Source organism: Phasianus colchicus, chromosome 1 (genome assembly GCF_987193195.1).
Source record: "Phasianus colchicus chromosome 1, bPhaCol1.hap1.1, whole genome shotgun sequence".
Lineage (NCBI taxonomy): Eukaryota > Metazoa > Chordata > Aves > Galliformes > Phasianidae > Phasianus > Phasianus colchicus.
The window spans coordinates 181,261,658-181,281,416 of record NC_143436.1 but is presented as its reverse complement, the minus strand read 5'-3'; the positions used below and the strand labels follow the sequence as shown (position 1 = coordinate 181,281,416).

Below are 19,759 nucleotides of genomic sequence, written 5' to 3'. Positions count from 1 at the left end.
TATCTGAGACTGAAACGTAATTAGCTGTATGCAGAGAATCTTGGTGGAATAATTGTTTTTGAGAATAACACAAGATAGGGTGAAACTTTAAGTGGCTATTGTTACTTTAGCACTTAAACCTTTGGGTTTGCTAAAAATTAACTTGTACTGTATTCTTTGAATTCTAATGTAATGATTGAAGGTAAGAAATCGCTGCTACTTTTACTGTTAGATGAGTTTTTTTACAGCTTACAATACAAAATTATTTGAATTAAGAAATGCAAGTGGCTGCAGTTCAGGTTTTGTCATTAGAATCTATTGAGTAAGACTTTCTTAATTTAGCTTTTTTTATTGTACATTTAATAATAGGGTGCGTTAAGGTAAACTAGGATAATGTAGTCAATTGCAACTTGATATGATAGTGACTTAACAAACTTTAATTCGTTTTTGTAAATGGGGAAGAAGACTTGTGGTCAGCTGTTAGGGAGGTGGTAAGCAAAAGCTTGGACTGATAATCACAGAATACTGCAATTTCTACTGAATCTTAGTCTTCTGAGTGCACCAACCAGCTTCACAAGGCTGCAAGCTATAAGCAGGACTTTGCTGATTGTTTTCCATGCTTATTGTCATTTTTAATGTCAAAGTTAAATATAATAATTCTAAACATGTGATGCCTGGACACAAGTTGTCATTTCTGCAGTGTGGAAACATGTACATGTAGCACTTTGCAGATTTAAAGTTTTGAGGTGTACTGTTTCAATTTCAGTGATTGTACTTGCAAACCATTCTTGCACAGAATCATAGAATCACCAAGGTTGGAAAAGACTTCAAGATCACCCAGTCCAACCATCCACCCATCACCAATAGTTCTCACTAAACCATGTCCCTCAACACAAAATCCAAACGTTCCTTGAACACCTCCAGGGTCGGTGACTCCACCACCTCCCTGGGCAGCCCATTGCAGTGCCTGACCTTTCAGATCCTCTTTCAGAGAAGTAGTATTTCCTAATGTGCAGCCTGAATCTCCCCTGGCGCAGCTTGAAGCCATTCCCTCTAGTCCTATCACCGGTTACACGATAGAAGAGGCCGACCCCCAGCTCGCTACAGCCTCCCTTCAGGTAGTTATAGAGAGCAGTAAGGTCTCCCCTGAGCCTCCTCTTCTCCAGACTGAACAATCCCAGCTCCTTCAGCCGCTCCTCACAAGGCCTGTGCTCCAGACCCCTCACCAGCTTTGTCCCCCTTCTTTGAACATTTTTTGCAAGCATTACTTCTGTCTAACAGACCAACTGCAGAGCAGCCAGTGAAATCCAGTTTTTCTGAGTAGATGTGGTTAGCAGTTCTATGTGGAATATACACAAATCTCAAATGTTAGATATCTTTTGATAGGACTGTAAAAACAAAGTCAAGCAGCTCCTAGAAGTCTAATTGCTGAAGTTTTCTTTTGACACTGCTGTTCATTAGGAAAAAAAAAAAAGGTGGATGTGGGCAACATTTGTAAGCAAAATGTCTTCACATCTGCATTCTTTTCCTTTAAGCATCATAGCACCTTACAAAGACCAGCTGTATAACCACTACAGCAGTCTAAGTGAATGTTTTTCTACAAACAGCTGTTAATATTTCTTCATTTTGTTTATGTAGGGCTGTTAAAAGTCACATAATTTGTAGAATTCATGGGGTGAATCTTTCATTTTCTAAATACCTGTTTAAAAGGCTAGAAGTTCTTTTTCTGACTTTGAATTTCATATCCAAGCTCCCTGTAGGGCCTGTTATAGTAAATCATTCTGTTCTAATCACTACAAGCTGCAAATTTACAGTTAGTGCTTTTAATGATACGTTTTTTCATTGTTAAAGCAGAGCAAGAGAAACTGTAGTATATACAATAATAAATGTAGTGGTATTCAAATAAGGCAGAAAGCTACTTTGAAAGTATTAAATGTTATAGGCATATTTATAATCAGTCTATAACTTTAAAGTTTTAGATGTGAACTGATTTTTGATAGTACCTTGAGATTGCTTTGTTGCATGTAATTTTGTTGACTAGATAAAAGCTGCTTCTTAAAGAGTTATCCTTGCTAAATTTGTTTCTCTGGAAAATTTTAGCCAAGGAAGTGCAGATCTGTAGATATCCAGTGTGAAATATTGCTAGCTTCAGTCTTAGGATAAAAATGCAGTTACTGAAAAAACCTCTGCTTTTGTGTCTCATGGTGGAGAATACTTGGGTAGTAATTCTATATAATGGTATTTTTAATACTTGGGAATCCATTAAAACTTGCTGCCTTCTGGAAGCCATCCGTGCTGCATGAATATCCCTTTGTGTCAGTACCCCCACCTGTAATGTGTGCTGTGTGAGGCTGGCAGCTCTGTGCAGCCGCTCACTGGCCCAGCTCGGAGCTCGTCCTTGCTCCACAGGCAGCCAACTTCCACACTGAGAGCATGGAGCAAAAATCCCTGCTGCTTGGAAGCTCAGTGAAAGACTGAAACTATATAATGAAATGAAACCAAACCCTCTTAAGTTTACTTTTTAAACATTACTAATACATGTGCATTAAAGATTAAAATCTGCGAGCAAAGCTTTTCTGACAAAACAGCAATATGATCTTTGTGTTGGCTGCCTTAGAGGCTTCCTTACATGAGCATTCCCTCTGGAGGGTTCAGCGTTGGATGAATTACCATCTAAATGCCCAGATGCTGTTCTTGGGAGTTCTTAAATTTAAAATAAGTCAAAGCAAGAGAAAGAAGTGTTGGTAAGATATCTGACTTGCTCTGTACAGTCTTGCAAGTTTAGACCATTATTTTTCTCATGTTGTTTTTTTTTTTTCTTAGTTTAACCAGCAGCTTTCCTCTTAGATGTATTGCATACTGCTGAAATGAAGCTTCACTGCCTGTTTCCTCAGAAGTCCCTACAAGGGGTGATAGGAGCAAAGTGACTAGGGCTGGAATTGACTTGCACAGCACACAGACCCTGCGTGTCTGCATGGTGTGTATGCTGACTGTATGGCTCAGTATCCAACTTACTGACATTATGCAGTTTAGCACTGTTTATGTGTTTCTCATTTTCTTTAAAAGGGATGTTTTATCAGCTGGTTCACACAGTTTCATAGAATGGTTTGGGTTGGAAAGGACCTTTAAGATCATCTAGTTCCAACCCCGTGCTGTAGGCATGGACTCCTCTCTCTACACCAGGTTGCTTGAGTTTCAAAGGTGTGTTGCTTTTAAATATGTATGTTACATGTTTGAAAGAATAATTTTGTATATTTTTTTAAGAGTAAATCAATACAGATTTTCTAGACAGAAGTTGCATTGAAAGAAGGAAAGTGCAGATGTTTCTGTGGGTGAGAATCTGCTGAGGCCTGTGGTGTAGTGTCTGTGCTGACAGCATGTTCATCAGTAAAGCTGTGCACAGCTGTATCTAAAGCAGAGTGCTTCTAACCCAGCGAGTGGTAAAGGGAAAGCATCTTTTTTAGGGAATCATTTGGCAGCATGGTGTTTTTGGTGGTGATTTAATTGTTTTGCTTAAATTGCACTTTGGGGAAGATGGAGAAGACAGAGTATCTACTTAGAGCAGTGCTTGTATCCTGATGTTAAAAATGAAGGAAAGAAGAGGAAAACAAAATGAGTGTTGACCAGAAAACTCATAGAGTGCTGTCAGATATGGTCGTGAGATGGAACTAGCCGAAATCATGTGTATATCATGACACAGTCAGGAGTGGGCATTTGGCCATTTATGCAGCTGCTGGGCAAAACGGCAGTTCTAGAAAGTTATATTACTTTTTAATTAAAAATTGACTACATACACAGAGTAAGAGAAAATAAAAACAACCTAGTTAAAATGACAGACAGCGTCATAAATTCCTCTCCTATTCTTTTGGTAGTGGATTCTAGCTCGCTGATTCTTAACTGCTCAGGCAAGTTCATACATCATAATTTAAGTGTTTGGATTTATTGGGTTTGTCTCCCCATGTAGTTACATGCCTATAATTATTGTAAGGAGTTTTATTTGTTTGGAAGGAAATAACACACAAACTCATTAAAACCAAAATCCGCTGAGTAGCTTTTGTATTTTTGGAATCCCACCATAAGACAAAGACAGCAGTGGTTGATTCTCTTGATGCAGTGCTGGAGAGAAGAACATCCAGAGTTATGAGGTTTTTTTTTTTTTAAATATTCAGGATTGCAAATTGACTCATTCATTAACAAATGCATAACTGCAGAATGTGCTTGGGGCAATGTGCACTTTTTTTAACTTTGCTTAGATTTACACTACAATATATTACCTTTTAACTTAAACAAAAATCAGTGTGCATTCAAAAAATCATTATAGCCTGCCTGATATTATTGTCCTTTGTGCCTGAAGGCCCAATGCCATATTGTATCCTGAAAGTAATGGATCATACTCTTATCATCGACAAATCATTGTTGAAAATGATGAGTAGCAGCAGGCCAGGTGGGAACTGGATCTTGCTCTGCATTTTGATTTCAGCATTGTGTCAGTCATAGCCATAGCAGCTCCACAGCTGGTTTTGCCTTACTTTCATATTTTGTGCAGCTCAGACACGTCCAGTGTGTGTGCTGCATGCATCATGGCCCAGCCCATCCTGCAGTCGTCCTCAGCTGTCGTGGTGCTGCTCTTCTCACTGTGGAGCCCGGCCTGGCCATGGGCACACACCCATTGCTCAGCAGCAGCTGAATGCTGGCGTGTGATTGGCACTGGGGGCTGAAAACGGGGCACGGAGAGGGCACAGAGCAATGCTAACTTAAGCTATGGCAGATAATTGCATGCATTGTGGTACACTGGCTAAACACAGCCCTGTGAACAGTAAAAAATATGCTACTGCACTTCCCGTTTTGATAAAGGTTGAAAAAAAAAATCAATTTTTTTGTTTTTTTATTGTATTTCTAACCCCATTTTCAGTTGACATGAATACATTACCTGTGAATTTTCAGATGGAACGCACAGAGTTGCAATCAGATACTCAACTCAAATATTTGATCATGTCCCTTTAGGGGGCTTCTATGAGCCCTCTCTCACCAGAGCGAGCTATCCCTCACTTCACAGTCACACCTTGTGCATGTCAGCATTTTGTGGCTGTGAGGACACACTCAGAACTGCAGCCGCTTCCATCAAACCAGGCATTGATGCATTAGTCTCACAAAAGCAAGATTAAATATCCCACTAGTTTTATTTTCTTGTTGATCTCTTTTTTTTAATAGTGTTTTAATTAAAAATGTTTTATTTATATACATTAACTATTAATTTCTATGCGGCCCAAGACAGTTCCTTTTCACTCGTTGTGACCCAGGCAGACCAAAAGGTTGGATGCCCATAATGCAGACAGTGTTTCCCTTGCTTCTGAGAATGTGAGATTGCTGGATGTTCTGCCAACATCAAGAGAGGACATTTGCTACTTCTTTCATATTCTTAAAGCCAGTTAGAGTATGAAGGATAATCAAATTGATTAGTCATGTTTTGCTTCTAAGCTGTGTTGGTTATTATGTGTTTGCTTGTTTTCTTTAGGTGCTTACAAATCGATTTTTCAGTATCAAGTGCAGCAAAAGCACTGCTCTAACTTCTTTTTTGGCCACCTTTGAAGATGAGCACTATGTTTACCTGCCCCGTCTCGTGGATCTTTTATCTCTCAGTGAGCTGTCTAGAATAGACGTTACTGTGTCCCTAACTGCTCCTTCTTGCTATTGCCAAGCTTCTTTTGACTCTGTGAGTTTATCTGAGTGCCTGTAAACCCATGATTTCTGGTTCTGGCATAAGCTTGGGCTGCACTGTAACTGCTGGTGGCTGTGTGATGGCACCTGCAGCTTTAAGTGAAGACCAGGAGGGGAAAAATTTAAGTGTATGTCATCTCTTAGTAATCTTCCTGTAACTTACCAATAAGTCAGTGTGTTTCTGGGATTATTAAGTGTTAATTTTAAGGTTTATTGTTGATTATTCTTGTGCTCTCTTCTTCATTATACCTCATTTTATGCTTGCATTTCTTTATCCCAGGGAACTTGTGCTGGTTTTTATACTTGCATTCACTTGAATCTTTCCTTTTGAGCTTCAGATCATTGTGAACCTCTTGATTTCATCTAGTTAGCTTTTTTATTCTTCCTGTATTTTGTCTGCCTGGAGGTGGTGTATTTTGCACCTGTACCTTCTAATGTAATTCAGTATCACTTAAGCCACTGCTTTTATTTTGCTCTTCTACCATTTTTCCTTTGTTAGGATCACGAATGTTTTCACTGTTACCTTCTCATTCTTGTTTGATAGAACAATCTCTGTTTACTTTTTCTGTGTTTGGTATTTTATTTGTATTTCATTCATTTGTATTTTATTTGCATTTCAAGGACTCGTTGGTCACTTTGTGTCTTGTTGAGTTTTTCATGCCTCTTGATTTCTGTCTTGCATTTTTACATGTTCAGAGTGAGCTTTTGCATCTTCAACTGGGTTTTCACTATTGGGTCTTTAATAGAAACTGCAGCCAAACAGTTCTTATGTCCACTGCAGTTTTCTGCTGTCTGTTTCTGAGAGACATAGGAAATATAAATAATGAAGGAATAAAGCTTTGTTGTCTTAAATTGTTACTTGGTAGCACTTCCAGCCCAATATTTAATGGCTTTTTTTTTTTCACGTTTTCACAGTCATAATAGTTTATGTTAACAAAGAAATTACTGTAAGATATTTCTTGCCTAATATATTAATCACAGTCATGTTTTGTAGACTGACATATGTGAACAAACCTTCTTTTTTTGCTTGGTTTCCTTAAGTAAAAGCTGCGTGTTGCTGTACAGCATGGGATGATGTTGCACACAGCAGCAAGGTTCATTGTAAGAAATATGATGACTGTGATAGAGCACCTTTTTTAACATCTGCTTGAGGATGTTAAATCCCATGTCTGGTAGCTTGTATGATATGCTAAAGTGGTACTAGCAGGTCACAACTTGGAAGAAGGCAAGTAGACATCTGGGCAAATAACCCTGGAATAGGAAAAATATCAGTCGAATAAATATAAAAAGTCCTGAGTTTGTGAGAAGACTTGTGTAACTCCTTACCAGCTCTAATGTCATTTTCTGTAATATAGTAGCTGTTCTCTATTCTCCTGATTGATATCTTGAGGAGGTCTTAAATCTGTTTAATCTGAACATCTTTTGTTTTTGCTCATTTGCCTGTAACAGAGAAGTTAATTTCACTATTCCCAAGGCGATGGATCTTTTTTTAAGCTTTCAAAAGTGCTGAGAATTTCCTTAGGAACGTTATTATCTCAGTGTAAAGTAGTCCTATGATTCATTGGACTTTTTTTTTTTTCTTTCCTCAGCATTTTTATAAATTCCAGAAGTATTTTAATGATGATTTTGGCTTTGGAGAATGTTTCATGTCCTTCACCAAAAACTGTAGCTGAATAAAAAGTCTAAGCTCCTGTTTCTTTCTTCTGTATTATTCATCTAAAGAGTGTCTGCTTCATTCTTAATATGGTTCCACTGTAAACTTTTCAGAGTGGTGATAGGTCTGTGCATATTAAAGCGTTGCAGAAAACATGAAGATACTCTTGAGAACTTAATAGGTGCTTATTTGTTGTAATTGCTAAAGCAAATTTTTTTTTTTTTAATAGAATTAATCCTGAGAAGATTACAGACATCCAAAAGAGGATGCAAGCTTTCTTGGCTCAAGATCAGGAATTAAAAGAGAAAGCTCAAAGAGTAAGTAATCATCTGCAGCTTCTTGAGGCATGCTAGTTAAATAGAACTGCTGTTAGAATAATTGACCTGCAGGAGTGACCTAGCAGCAGTGTTTGGAACTGCTACATTTTTCTCATACTTTACAACATGACATCAGTAGAAAGAATAATCATGTTTTAGCAAGTGGTGGTACATAATAAAATCTTTCAGGTCACTTTGTTGTACATATAGGTGACATTTAAAGAGCATTACCAAAGGCCAAATGATCAGAAATTTGGAAATGCCGAAGTCTGAGGAAACAAGTGCTATCCAAAGAAAAGCAGAGATTCTGGATTAGTGTTGGAAACCATTCATTTATCTGAACCAGCATGGGAACAGATGACACATGAAATGATTCTACTGAACCTGAGCAATAGAGTAAAATGAGAATGGGATTGTGATCAGGAGTTGTAGTCTTTCTGTGGAAAGCAAGTTGCAATATTTCAGACTGTAAAGGCAAGGTTGCAGCTTGTGGAATGTCAGTGTAAGCTTCCTCATATTGCTCAGGCCAAGTGCACTGCTGACAAATTATGATCATCGGCAGCTGCCACGGGAAGTTGTAGTTACACACATTTACATCAAAAGTGGTGGAGCAGCTGACTGAAGGAGGTTGAGAATAGAGGGAAGCCAACATTGTCTTTCTTGGAATGAAAATGCTAGCAAGTCTTTCTGTTTCTGGCTTTTTTTTTTAAGATCTCTTAAACAGAAGAGAAAGATCTTTCTGAATTGAACAACAGAAAATAATGAGAGATTGTGCAAAGTAGCACAAGAACAAAATCAAACATGGGCTGTCTGTCAAGGTTGCAAATAAGATCTTTGACTAATTTTGAAAATTGTAAATTGTAATTTCATTACCATTGTAAGCATTTTTTGTTGCAGTTTTTCATTTATGGCTGTTAGTGCAGTGTCACCTTGCAGGCAGACTGTGTATATGTTCAGTTTTTGAGAATCTTAAAATATGGACAAGTGGTTTGTCATAGGTGTTCCTCCTTAATAAGATTTGAGTGTTCAAACAGTCTACAATGTCCTCCAGAATTCATACATATTAATGTGAATAAAACAGTAGTGATAATGCAGCTGAAATCTTGACCTCAGATTCTTAACTGAAATGTTGGTTTGTCAAAAAATGGGTCTTGTGCCTGTCTGTTGGAAGCTGCTAGGTTCTTGACGTTTATAAGAAATAAATTCCCCTGGAGTACCAGAGTAGATGAGACAGCAGTGCAGTGGTGTAGCTGTGCACAGAAATTCAGGTAGGATGTATTTTACTGTGTTGGGGGCATGAGATCTAAGTCATTGTGCCCTGCGTTTTGGAGGCCAAAAGCAAAAAGCCTGTTTGGGAAGCGTACTTAAAAGGGATAGAATTAAGTTCTTGGTTACTAATTGCTTTAAGGAGTTTTGCAGTCCATTTCGTGGTTTGTGTGCTGTTGGTTGGAATGAGACAGGGTGAATCAGAGTGGTGTCCTTTGCAGCATCTATAGTTCTCATGGACTCATGCCACCTTCTGCCATTCTTTTAATTTTGGTGTTAGATCACCTAGTTTTGAGAAAGAGTTCAAAAGTATATTTTTCTGCTAACTTGAATGTTTTCGTGTAGGAGGAGATGTGGACAGCAGAGTGATGTCTGTCCACTGAGTTCTCCATCTCTCCCGGAGGGACTTGCTGGGTGCTCTGGCAACATAATCAATTACAGTTTGAGATTCCAGTCAAGTTCTGTTACTTTGAATTCTGTCAAAATATCACATAAATTGATCTTTTTTTCCTGTTTAAAACAGTTATCCAAGAAACACGTTAATAAAATAAAACTACAAATGTGGCAGATTAATACAGCACAGTACTTAATGTGTTTTCTTCTTCTAGTAGTTCTGCTAGTCAGAACCATTTTTTTAGCTACTCCTGTGATACAGCTGTGATGTTGCTGATGCTCAGCATTAATGTTATCCACGAGGGTATGATTTAATTCATGTGGTAGTATTTTTGTAACATTTGGCTACAGTAAAAAACAAAAACTGACAAACCATCACAAAAGTTAGATCAAAACAGTAGAAAAAGCAGTGGATAACATAAAATGATAGAAGGAATAAAGCTCATACTGACAAAATTCATCTTCCGTCAGCTCTCCAGTCTGGATGCGGAGATGTGACCAAATCTTAGAAGAATTGATTGAAATCCAGAAGAATGAGCAGTGTTTTAGAACTTGAAGTGAAGGCACTGAAGTCAAATCAGAATTTGGATTAAATTGCCACAGTTTTGAAGAAGCCATTTGCTTTTTCTGTACTTAATTCTTCTTGAAATTAAGTAGAATAAAGTAAAATTTCTCTTCTGTTATACACACACACACAACAGATATAAGGTTATATATATATATACACACACACACACATTATATATATATTATGTGTGTATAACCTTTCTATTTTGGATTAAGGCTTTGGGGTAGAGCATATCTCTTATTGGAAGTGTTCAGAGTGTGTGAAATAGCAAGTGAGGTCAGTGGAAGGCTTGAGTCATCACTATCCCTCGATGTGTTTAAAAACTGTTTGGATGTGGAGCTCAGGGACATGATTTAGCAGGGGATTGTTGGAGTTAGGGTAGTACGGTTAGGTTGTGGTTGGACTCGATGATCTTTAAGGTCTTTCCCAGCCTGAGCAATTCTGTGCTTTCTATATCACTACTGAATTATTTTTGAAGCCTATTATCTGAACGAGATGCTAATTTCTTTGAACGTAGAGCAATACAAACCTGAATCCAGTCTGTGAGAAAGCTGAAAAAAATTGTTTTGAGTATCAAAGGGCTGAACCCTGATAGCTGATAAACATTACAACATAATGCATTTGTTTGGTTCATTCTTACTTGTGATAGAATCATGGAATGCTTTAGGCACAAAGTGACCTTAAAGCCCACCCAGTTTCATCCCCCCAGCCACAGGCAGGGCTGTCCCCCACCAGCTGAGGCTTCTCAGGGTCCCATCCAACCTGGCCTTTAAGGCCACCAGGGATGGGGCACCCGCAGCTCTCTGCTACCGCCTCATTGCACTCTGAATGAAAAATTTTTATTAACATCTAATCTAAGTATTCCCTTACAGAGGTTTGATACATACACAAAAGATGCGTTCATTCCACCCCTTATTGATAATTTGTTAATTTCTGGGCTGTGTGTATCAAAGAAATACTAGTAAAGTAAGTTACCCAAAAGGCACAATGAGATTTCTGCTCTGTGGGTGCAGTGACCCACATAGACCTTACAATCTGGAGATATTGCAACTTTCAGATTCACAGAAAAGGTAGTTTTTGTTTAACATAATTTTTCCCATCTGTCACCGCAGAGAAAGAAAAGACTGTCATTTCTTTTTGCTGTCACTTGCTAGACAGCAAGTCTAGTGCAGTAGATTAATGAGATCTGCCAACTTTTACATCTCTTTCTGTAGGTTTTTAGTTATCTTGGTAAATGTTTAACAATTTAATGTGAGAAAACAAGTATTTTATTTTATACCTTACTATTGATAGTAGCTGAGATGGGGTCTGATAAAATCTTCCAGCCCAAGAATTAATTGAGAGATGATCAGGCTATGAAGCTACCTGAAAACCTCAGCATTTGAAAAAGCAGACAAGTAAAAGAAAGCTTCTCTAACCAAGTGTAGGACAGCTTGAAAAGCACCTCTCTTAGCTCTTGACAGAAGTTCTTGTTTCAGCTGACCGAAGAAAGAAGTATGACATTGTGACTGCTTAATCTACAGTCTCATAGTTCTCACGTCTGGAAAGTTTTTCTTTGGAGCATTTCAAGAATACCCATAAAAGTTTGGTGCTTCAGACTTTGTTTCTGTCCTCTGTCTCAGGTTAACAAGAAGTAGAAACTTTTAAAATTCCACTTGAATTACCAAGACAAAAGTTTTCTCTGACAAGAGTGTGGGTAGCAGAACCTACACACAGGGGTGTGTTTGTAGTGTACTTGAATAAAACTGTGTGCTGGTTTAATTAGCTGTTGGTTCTAGTGCTTGCTGGTTTAAAAGAAAAAAAAATAATTGTAGTAGTACGTACCAAACCACAGCAGGCCAGCTCAAAATTCTGCTAGTGCGTAAGGAAAGCAGTAGATGGCTAATTTAACAACCAACTGCTACTTTGGAACCAATGATACAATTTACTGATGAATGAATGTTAACTTATCAGAACATCACCTGCTTTTGCTGCGGGAAAGAGTGGTGAAATTCTACAATGCAATTTTGTATTATTTTATTACAATTGGAATAGGAATAAAGGTGTAAATAGAGCTATCAGCAGTGACAGAAGTGCTAATTTCAAGAAATGGTAAGCAGAAATATGCTACATAAAAGAAAGGTGAATGCTAAAAGAAGAGCAGGAATCTGTCCTTTAGAAAAAGGCGGAGGGAAAAATACAGCACAAGATTAAATTGTCCTATTACATGATGTTTCCAGTTTTCCTGGTGAGCATAATGGATTTATTGCAATGTCAAGCTTGGGCTCGTATTAGTAAATGTCTTGTAGTGAATTTATGCTGACCAGTTGAGCTGTGTTCATCGACTGCAAGTGTATGATTAGCTGGTGGCAAAGGCAAGGTGATATGAATTATCCTAGGCTGTAGTGAAAGACAGCTACATTGAGTTGAATTGCTTTGTTAGCCAGCGGCTACAGCTGAGGCCCTTCAGACTGATAGTACCTAAGTCTCTTTGTGTTTCCATGTGATTCAGTTGTCAGAATGGAGGAACATCATTTAGAAATTCAGGAACAGAGAAAAAAAAAAGTCAGCAATGTTTCTTTTTTGTCTAAGTTGCTGTATTTGCTTTCTAATGAAAATAAAAGGGCAGACTGCTGGCAAATTCAGCCTATTCGTGTGCTTTAATGAAATATTTGAATATTTGAAGTTGTATCACTTCAGTAGCGCCAGTAAATTTTGACTGATGGATATGAAGCAAAAGAACTTCAGTCTGAAATCCATTTAGAATGAAATTCTATTTCTGTTTAGAGCAATGATATAATGGTAATTTTGTTGTCGGTAATTGAATGAAAAGCTTCTTTTTAAAAAGTACTTTTATTTTCTTTTCAGTGTTTTGTATCCTACTTGCGTTCAGTTTACTTAATGAAGAACAAGGAAGTATTTGATGTTTTCAAATTGCCTCTAGCAGAATATGCCCTGTAAGTATGGCAGAAAATATGGAAAGTGAAAAGTATAAAAAGAAGCCTCAGTGTGTATTATAGCTTTAAAAAGCTTGTTTAACTGTTAACACGTAAAATTGGAAAGTTTCTTGTATTCATATTTCCATGTTTATGCAGTGCTCTTTCCTGTTTTAAAAGAAGTTTTAAGTAGGAATGATGTGTAAAAACAGTGTACCTCTACAAAGAGAGATGAATCGTACAGCAGAAGATACAATAAAAGACAGAACTTTGTTGAGTAAAAGGATAAAGAACAAATAATTCTTGTTCAGGTGCACCCTCCAACCACGTAGCCACATGCTGGTTATTATTTAATGAGAAATTGAGATATTTTGTAGTCCAGTTTTGGATGTGAAAGCCAAAATAAAACATTGTTCCCTGGATGTGAATTACATTTCAGAAGATACTGAGAGCTTGGTAAAGATGAAGCACTTCTTCACTGGTCTGAATAGTGTGTATTTTACTATAGAAGCTTTTGTGCATATATTCCACATTTTCTTATGGGAGGGAAATTAATTTTGACAGTTTGACATTAAAGATGACAACCATCTGAGGTTGTTTTAAAATGTGAAGCTTTGAAACAATCTCAGGGGACATGGGGTAGTCAGAAGGGAATAGGAGGGTGATCAAAGATGCATAATAAATTGATTTTATGTGTCTCTGGAATTATATACAGAGAAGACCTAAGTCTTCAAACTTGTTAGTACATGGCATAATGAACTAAAATGTGACAAATTACTCGACTGTTGAACACCTGGTCTTACTGTGCTATGCTTCAATTAACATGGTTCTGGTTTTTTTTAAGGTAATAAACCTGTTATAAAATATGCTTTATGGACTAGGAAATTTTTAAGACAACTAGGAAAAATTTCAGCAATTTCATTACATCCTTTGCCTGCCCCTTCAACTGTGTGGCTGGTCAGCATCTTTAAAACTGAATTGTGGGTCTTGCTGTGCTGAATGACAGAAGATGAGGACTGAAAGGGCTGACCACGAAAACTTAACCAGTGTTTTAACAAGCCTACTAACAGATAGTGGTAGTGATGAATTCTAGGAATCTCAGTACCTCTTTCTGAATTTCAGCATTTAGTATCAGATATTTATGTAGACAGAATAGTCTACAATTCTTATTGGTCATCTGAGCCAGGATTTGACCTTTCATGAAAGACAACTCTAATCTCAACTCAGCCAAGTTACTAATACGCCATTGCTGTGATAAAATGGAAATAACTGGGCAGCTTTTGGGTGGAGTGGAACAGATTATGTGAACTATATGGAAGCATAATCAAGAAGTCTGAAGATAACACATTTAAGAGATAATTTTGAAATTCTGCTCCAGTTTCTGTTGGATCTCTTCTTTCCCTCTTTCCAGATCGTAAGGCTTGCCTACATACACCCTGCAGCCCTCTGCCTTTCCATCTACTGCACGTGCCATAGAACACTGAATCTCCTCAAAAGTATTTCAGCCTTTCTTCAGAGACTTGCTGCTAGCCTGATAGATGTTACTCAGCTAAAAATCCAGCAGAAAAAACATGCTGCACTCAGGTTTGCATTTCAGTTTGTCAGGCCTCGGTTGCTCTTTTACCTGGCTTGTCTGTGCACTGAGATTGTTTTCAGTGCTGCTGGCAGAGTCTGCAGAAAAGCAGTGGTCTTTTTTATGCATCTCTGCGTTTAGGTATGCATATAGGTAGATAACTCTGGAAGTGATGCCTCCAATTTATTTCCATGGAAGCTGTAACAGACACAAAGAGCACAATAACACTGTCTGATAGAGCAGATTCACAGCTACAAGACACGATTTTTCAGCATAGCCACCACCATTAGCTATGCATTTTTGCCAGCTATGAACAAGAGCCTGCATGCCCCGCTCCTCCAACTCTGCACCAGTGGAGGTGACCCCTGATTTCACCCCTGCTACATAAGTATTCCAGAGATATTGTGACCTTTGAGCTATGATATGTTAGTGTTGTATCCAATATCTTTTCATTACAAATTGTTATCAAGAATAATTTGCTGGAGGAAGACTTAATCAGGCCTGTGACCAGAGCCAGCCTTCAGGTTTTGTGAAGGAGAACCTCCACACTACATAAAAGAGAATTTGTGTTTTCATTGCAAAAACCAGTGTTGAAAATGTAAGCAAAGGTAAACAAGTAAGAGAGAAGGATTAATAAGTCACTCTGGCCTCCTGGTTAGCAATCAAGGTAAAAAGGAGGTGGGGGAATATTTATTTTTTCTTCTGAAGCTATCTAGCCCTAGCACATTTCAATCTGGGGGAGTATCTTAACAGGCAAGTCTGCTGGATTTAGGTTAGTCACTGCTCTAAGGAGCTGCTAAGGAAGTGATTTCCTGTTTTCCTTCTGATTTCCTGGAGGAATGCAGCATATTTTTCTGTTGATCTCTTCACTGATACACAGAGAATAAAGAAAGCAGGCTGAAGCCCACTTGTTTGGGACATATCTAATGCACACAACTTTGTACCCAACTAAATATACCATTGTTGCTTATAAATGAGTTACAGAACAGCAGGTGCTGTCAGACCTGAAGTGGGTGATACTAGAATGCACAGTCCATCTCTCTAAACCTTTCTGTCCTGTCACTGACCAGAGAAATAGCCACTCCACTGCAGCTATAGCCTTGATCCTTACGATGTGGTCAGGACAGAGGGTTTGGTTTGTTTTTGTTCTGGCTGCTGTCAGCAAGCACAGAGCTGCCCAGTGTTCTGCAGGCAGTGCCAGTTATGGGTTTGCACATCTCAGCCCTTGGGCACTGCTTAGCCTTCCTTTTTGCTGCCGTTGTGCATCTTTTCTTAAACACTGGTCTCCTTTGAAATTAGTGGCCTGGCCTTAATTACTTTTTCCCAGTTGGTTGCAATTTTGTACACCTGTAAGCAGACATAGTATTCCCCACGCTGTTACCAAGATCCTCTCTAGTGATCTGTGGAGTTTGGGCGTTTTTCACATTGCTCTCTCTCAACAGCCTGTGAGATCCAGCCTTCCCTTTCTAAGCTTTCTATGGCTACTTCTGTGAGCATCTGAGCTTTCTGGTTCTGCCAGTGACAGAGATGTGCTGGAGATGAAGCTGCACAGCAGAGGGCACAGCCCCTCCCCCTGCCTGGCTCTGCTGGGGTTGGGGTACCCCAGGGTCTGCTTGGCCCTTTGGGCTGCCTGAGCACTGCGTCCACCAGTCCATACGTATATCCAGGGTTGTCCCAGGTGCAGAATTCAGCAGAGAAGAACATACTTTGTTTTTCTCAGGGCTTGGGCTGTAGGACATCAGTCCGTGACAGCTTCTTTGTGGCATCATCTCTGATTCTGGCCCAGAAACTCTTGATGATCTTGGTGCCTCTTTTTATTAGTTAAATGTCTTGCATTTTATCTCCTTAGCGTAGACTTGAAGCTTGCTAATCAAAGAACACAGCAAAAGCAATTTTTCTGTTTATTTTGGTTATTAATCAAGCCACCTGGAAAGGCTGTTAACTCAGATTTGTGTCACTTCAATTGATTTGATTTCTCTTATTTTCAAGTGCTTTGTACATTCTGTCTTCTGAAAACATTTTAAAAGCTTTAAACAAATAATGCGTGTATTTTCTTTTGAGATTCTGGAGTTTTTACTTTTTTCAGACTATTTTAAGTCATTTCCTGAATCTGTTTTACTGTCGAAGAAATCACTGTGTTGTGCTTTTATGCGTTCCTTTAATTCTGAACAAGTTTACTGATGTGGTATGTTTGTGTTTATTAAGTGCTGTAACTTCATATCAGAATGCAAAGCTAATTTGCGTAAGAATTGGTGTTCTGCAGAAATGATGACAGATTATTTACAACTGTCTTGTGTTTCAAAAAGGACTGGAAAGAAAAGCTCATTTATATATGAAGATCTTTTAGTACATCTGGACTCTAGATTGGAAAATCAATTAAGAAATATATTCTGAAGAAACTATTGCATCTAACAGCATGAGGAAACTTTCAACAATTATAGAATGCTTTTCTCAAAGTATTCTCAGTTTGGAAGATACTATAAAAAAGAGATGGTAGTGACCTAAAATCCTCAAGTTTCTTTAGGAATTCTTATAATTAAGAAGTGTTCGGGGGATTTTTTGTGCACAGATTTGTCTAAGATTATCTGCTGTTGTTTTCTTAGCAATATTAAACCTCTCTACCTCCCCCCAAGACTAAGAGCTGTGTTGCTTGGCTTATGGGTCATTTCAGTTCTGGTAATTCTAGTCTTTTTCTCTAGGATGGATAGGAAAAACTGGCAAACATGCAAAATAGTTGTTCACATACAGTCTTCTCCTGTTTTGCTCCTGTATAATATTTCTGAATTTTGTTTGTTTTTTGCCTGCTTATATAAAGTATAAGCATAGGAATAACTGGGTTTAATAATAGCGCTGTGGCACTCAGTTATACGTGCCACAAAGCCAAGGCTTTGCTGTAGGAATAAAGGCAAATGAGATTTCTTTTAAGGTGTAAATGTCTGTCCCAGAGCTTTTCCTGCAGTTTATCCATACGGTTTGTTCTTCTGATCACCACAAGATGGTAGGGATGAGGTTCTGGGTGTAGTTCTAGCAGCGAAGGATACCGACTTGATCAGTGCTCAGTGCTTGACGTGACATCCATGTATCTTCAACACCAAGTTATATTGGTGTTTATATTTCATTACAGATTGTGTTTAATTTGCTCGTCTGCAGGTTTTCATGTTCTTTGTTTTCTTGCTCTTCTCTAGTCTTATCTCAATTGTTTCATCTTCATTCCTCATTTTCATTTGCATCTTTCAACTTACTGTGTACTGTTGTGTACCAGGCGCTATTTTGTAAATGTATTGATCAAAGCGTGTAAGTTTAAATGATCATAACTTAAAATGGAAGCACTTGAGCTGTTGCTGAGGTCTTCTGATTTAGTAAATTTTTTTTGCTTACCTTTCAGATTAATGTATTTGTTTAATTCCATGCTTTAGATCACTTGGTCTTGCAGTGGCACCTCGTGTGAGGTTTCTTCAGAAAGCTCAGAAACAGTTATCAGCGAAAGAGACATCTGAAGAGAGAAATCCCTTGAAAGAAACAGAGCAAAGCAAAAATACCATCTCCCCACTGAATAAGGAAGGAACGGAAGAATGCAGAATTAATTCAAGTGGAAAGTTGTCTGTTAACAGATCAGAGGAAAAGGAGAGAAGGAAAGAAACTGGACAATATCCTTCTTCCAGTGAAGGCACTGAAGAGAGTGAGTCTGAATGTGAATCAAAAGAGGCATCTGAGGAGGAGGAAAAAGAAAGTGCTTTGTCAAGCAGGGTTCCAGACACAAACTCCATGCAGTTCTTTGAAGATGACGACGACGACGATGATACTAAAGATCTTGATTTGCTGACAGTGAAACGGTGGGATGTTTTTGACTTGGAATCTAAAGACAGTCCGGCGCTGGTAAGTGCTCTTTATAGTAAGACTTATGAATCTGAATGATTTTATTTTGATCGCCCTCCGGAAAGGAGAAAATTCTGCTCTTAGCAGTACGCTTGCGTGAAGTCACGTGTGTTGCCCATAAGTATTAGAGATCAGAATTGCTCCCAGAAGAGAAGTGATGTGACTTATGCTGTTATAATTTTGTATTCCTAGCATAAAATAATATTATTTGCATAACGTATGTCCTTTTAGTAGTTATAATTTATGAATGTGACCTGAATACTTGACATTTTTTTGACAGAATTAGTGCCTATTTACCACTTTACTTTTACCTTCCTGCTACAACCTACTTACAACCTTTAGTCCTAGTTTTTGATGATGTTATTGGGTTTATGACACCAGGAACCAATTTGCTGTACATGATGCTGTTTCCTAGTACTGATAGTAGCAAATAATCTTTACATTAATGTAAAGATCCAAACCATTAATGTAAATATCTTCAAAAATTTTTCTTTCAACAACACCTTGATCCAGTATCAGAAAACATGTGAGCATTCCTTATAGAACATGATTATAGAGGCTGTTAAAAATAATTATATAGAGTTTTTATTTCCTTGATCAGGAACTATTAGCTGTACTATTGGGTTACTCTGTGCTCAGTATTCTGAGATATGTTGCTTTCATTTAATCTTAAATATAGTGTCTTAGTAAGGTGTTTTTTCTTTTTTTTTCCTCCCATAAAGCACATTTGGTAAGTGCGTGTTGTGAATTTTTTGTATCCTTTCCTATCTAGCAACTATTTCTCTGTAGAAAGGATATCCAGATAGCCATCTGCTTCAGCAAGATGTTTTTTTTAAACATGCAACGGGAGTCTCCTGTTAAGCAGTGTACTTATTTTTTCAACTGATATTTAAATTTTTTCTTTTTCTGTGCTGTTATTTAACAGCATGGGGCACTTGTCATGAACTTTTGCTAATCAGCCCACTAACTGCATTTATAAACAGCATCTTTCCTTTGGTATTTAGTGTGCATAAAATGGTCTTATCAGCTAACTTTGTCAAAGCTGAGCACTTGAACTCTCTGCCACCTTCAGGAGGTTTGCAGTTTCCCATCTGTGGCTAGAAATGTGGAGGAGGATTGGTGCACTTAAGGGAGTAGGTTGGATTAGGGATCTTGTTTCTGTTCCTCTTGTTCTAAAACTGAATTGTCTGTCTTCTGTCAGCCCATGGCTAGCTAGTATTAGGAGTTGACAGATCTAAGTGAACATGGTAGGAGCTTTACATGTAGGTTGCTCTGGAAGTAATGCCTCCTATTTATTTTCATGGAAACTACAGCAGATACAAAGAGCAAACCAGGGGCCTCTCTGCTCCTTGTACGTCTTCTCCTCCAGACCATTCATCATCTTTGCAACCCTTCGTTGGTCACACTGTGATAGTTTTATATCTGTTTTATGTTGTGGTGCCCAAGTTTACCTAAACATGTCTTATTTTTTAGCTTATGGGGTTGGTGAAAAGTGCAATG

The 19,759-nt window shown here is 38.1% G+C and overlaps 1 protein-coding gene across 2 annotated transcripts in view; it reads left to right on the top strand.

Annotated features, from left to right (window-relative positions):
- Nucleotides 1–19,759, top strand: part of DDX10 (DEAD-box helicase 10) — a 165,346-nt gene that overhangs the window by 28,025 nt on the left and 117,562 nt on the right. For both annotated transcript variants that reach the window (XM_031606202.2, XM_090133885.1), the window contains exons 11-13: nt 7,581–7,668; nt 12,743–12,831; nt 17,800–18,259. In XM_031606202.2, coding sequence (XP_031462062.2) covers nt 7,581–7,668; nt 12,743–12,831; nt 17,800–18,259 — 637 coding nt within the window. The remainder of the gene's footprint in view (nt 1–7,580; nt 7,669–12,742; nt 12,832–17,799; nt 18,260–19,759) is intronic.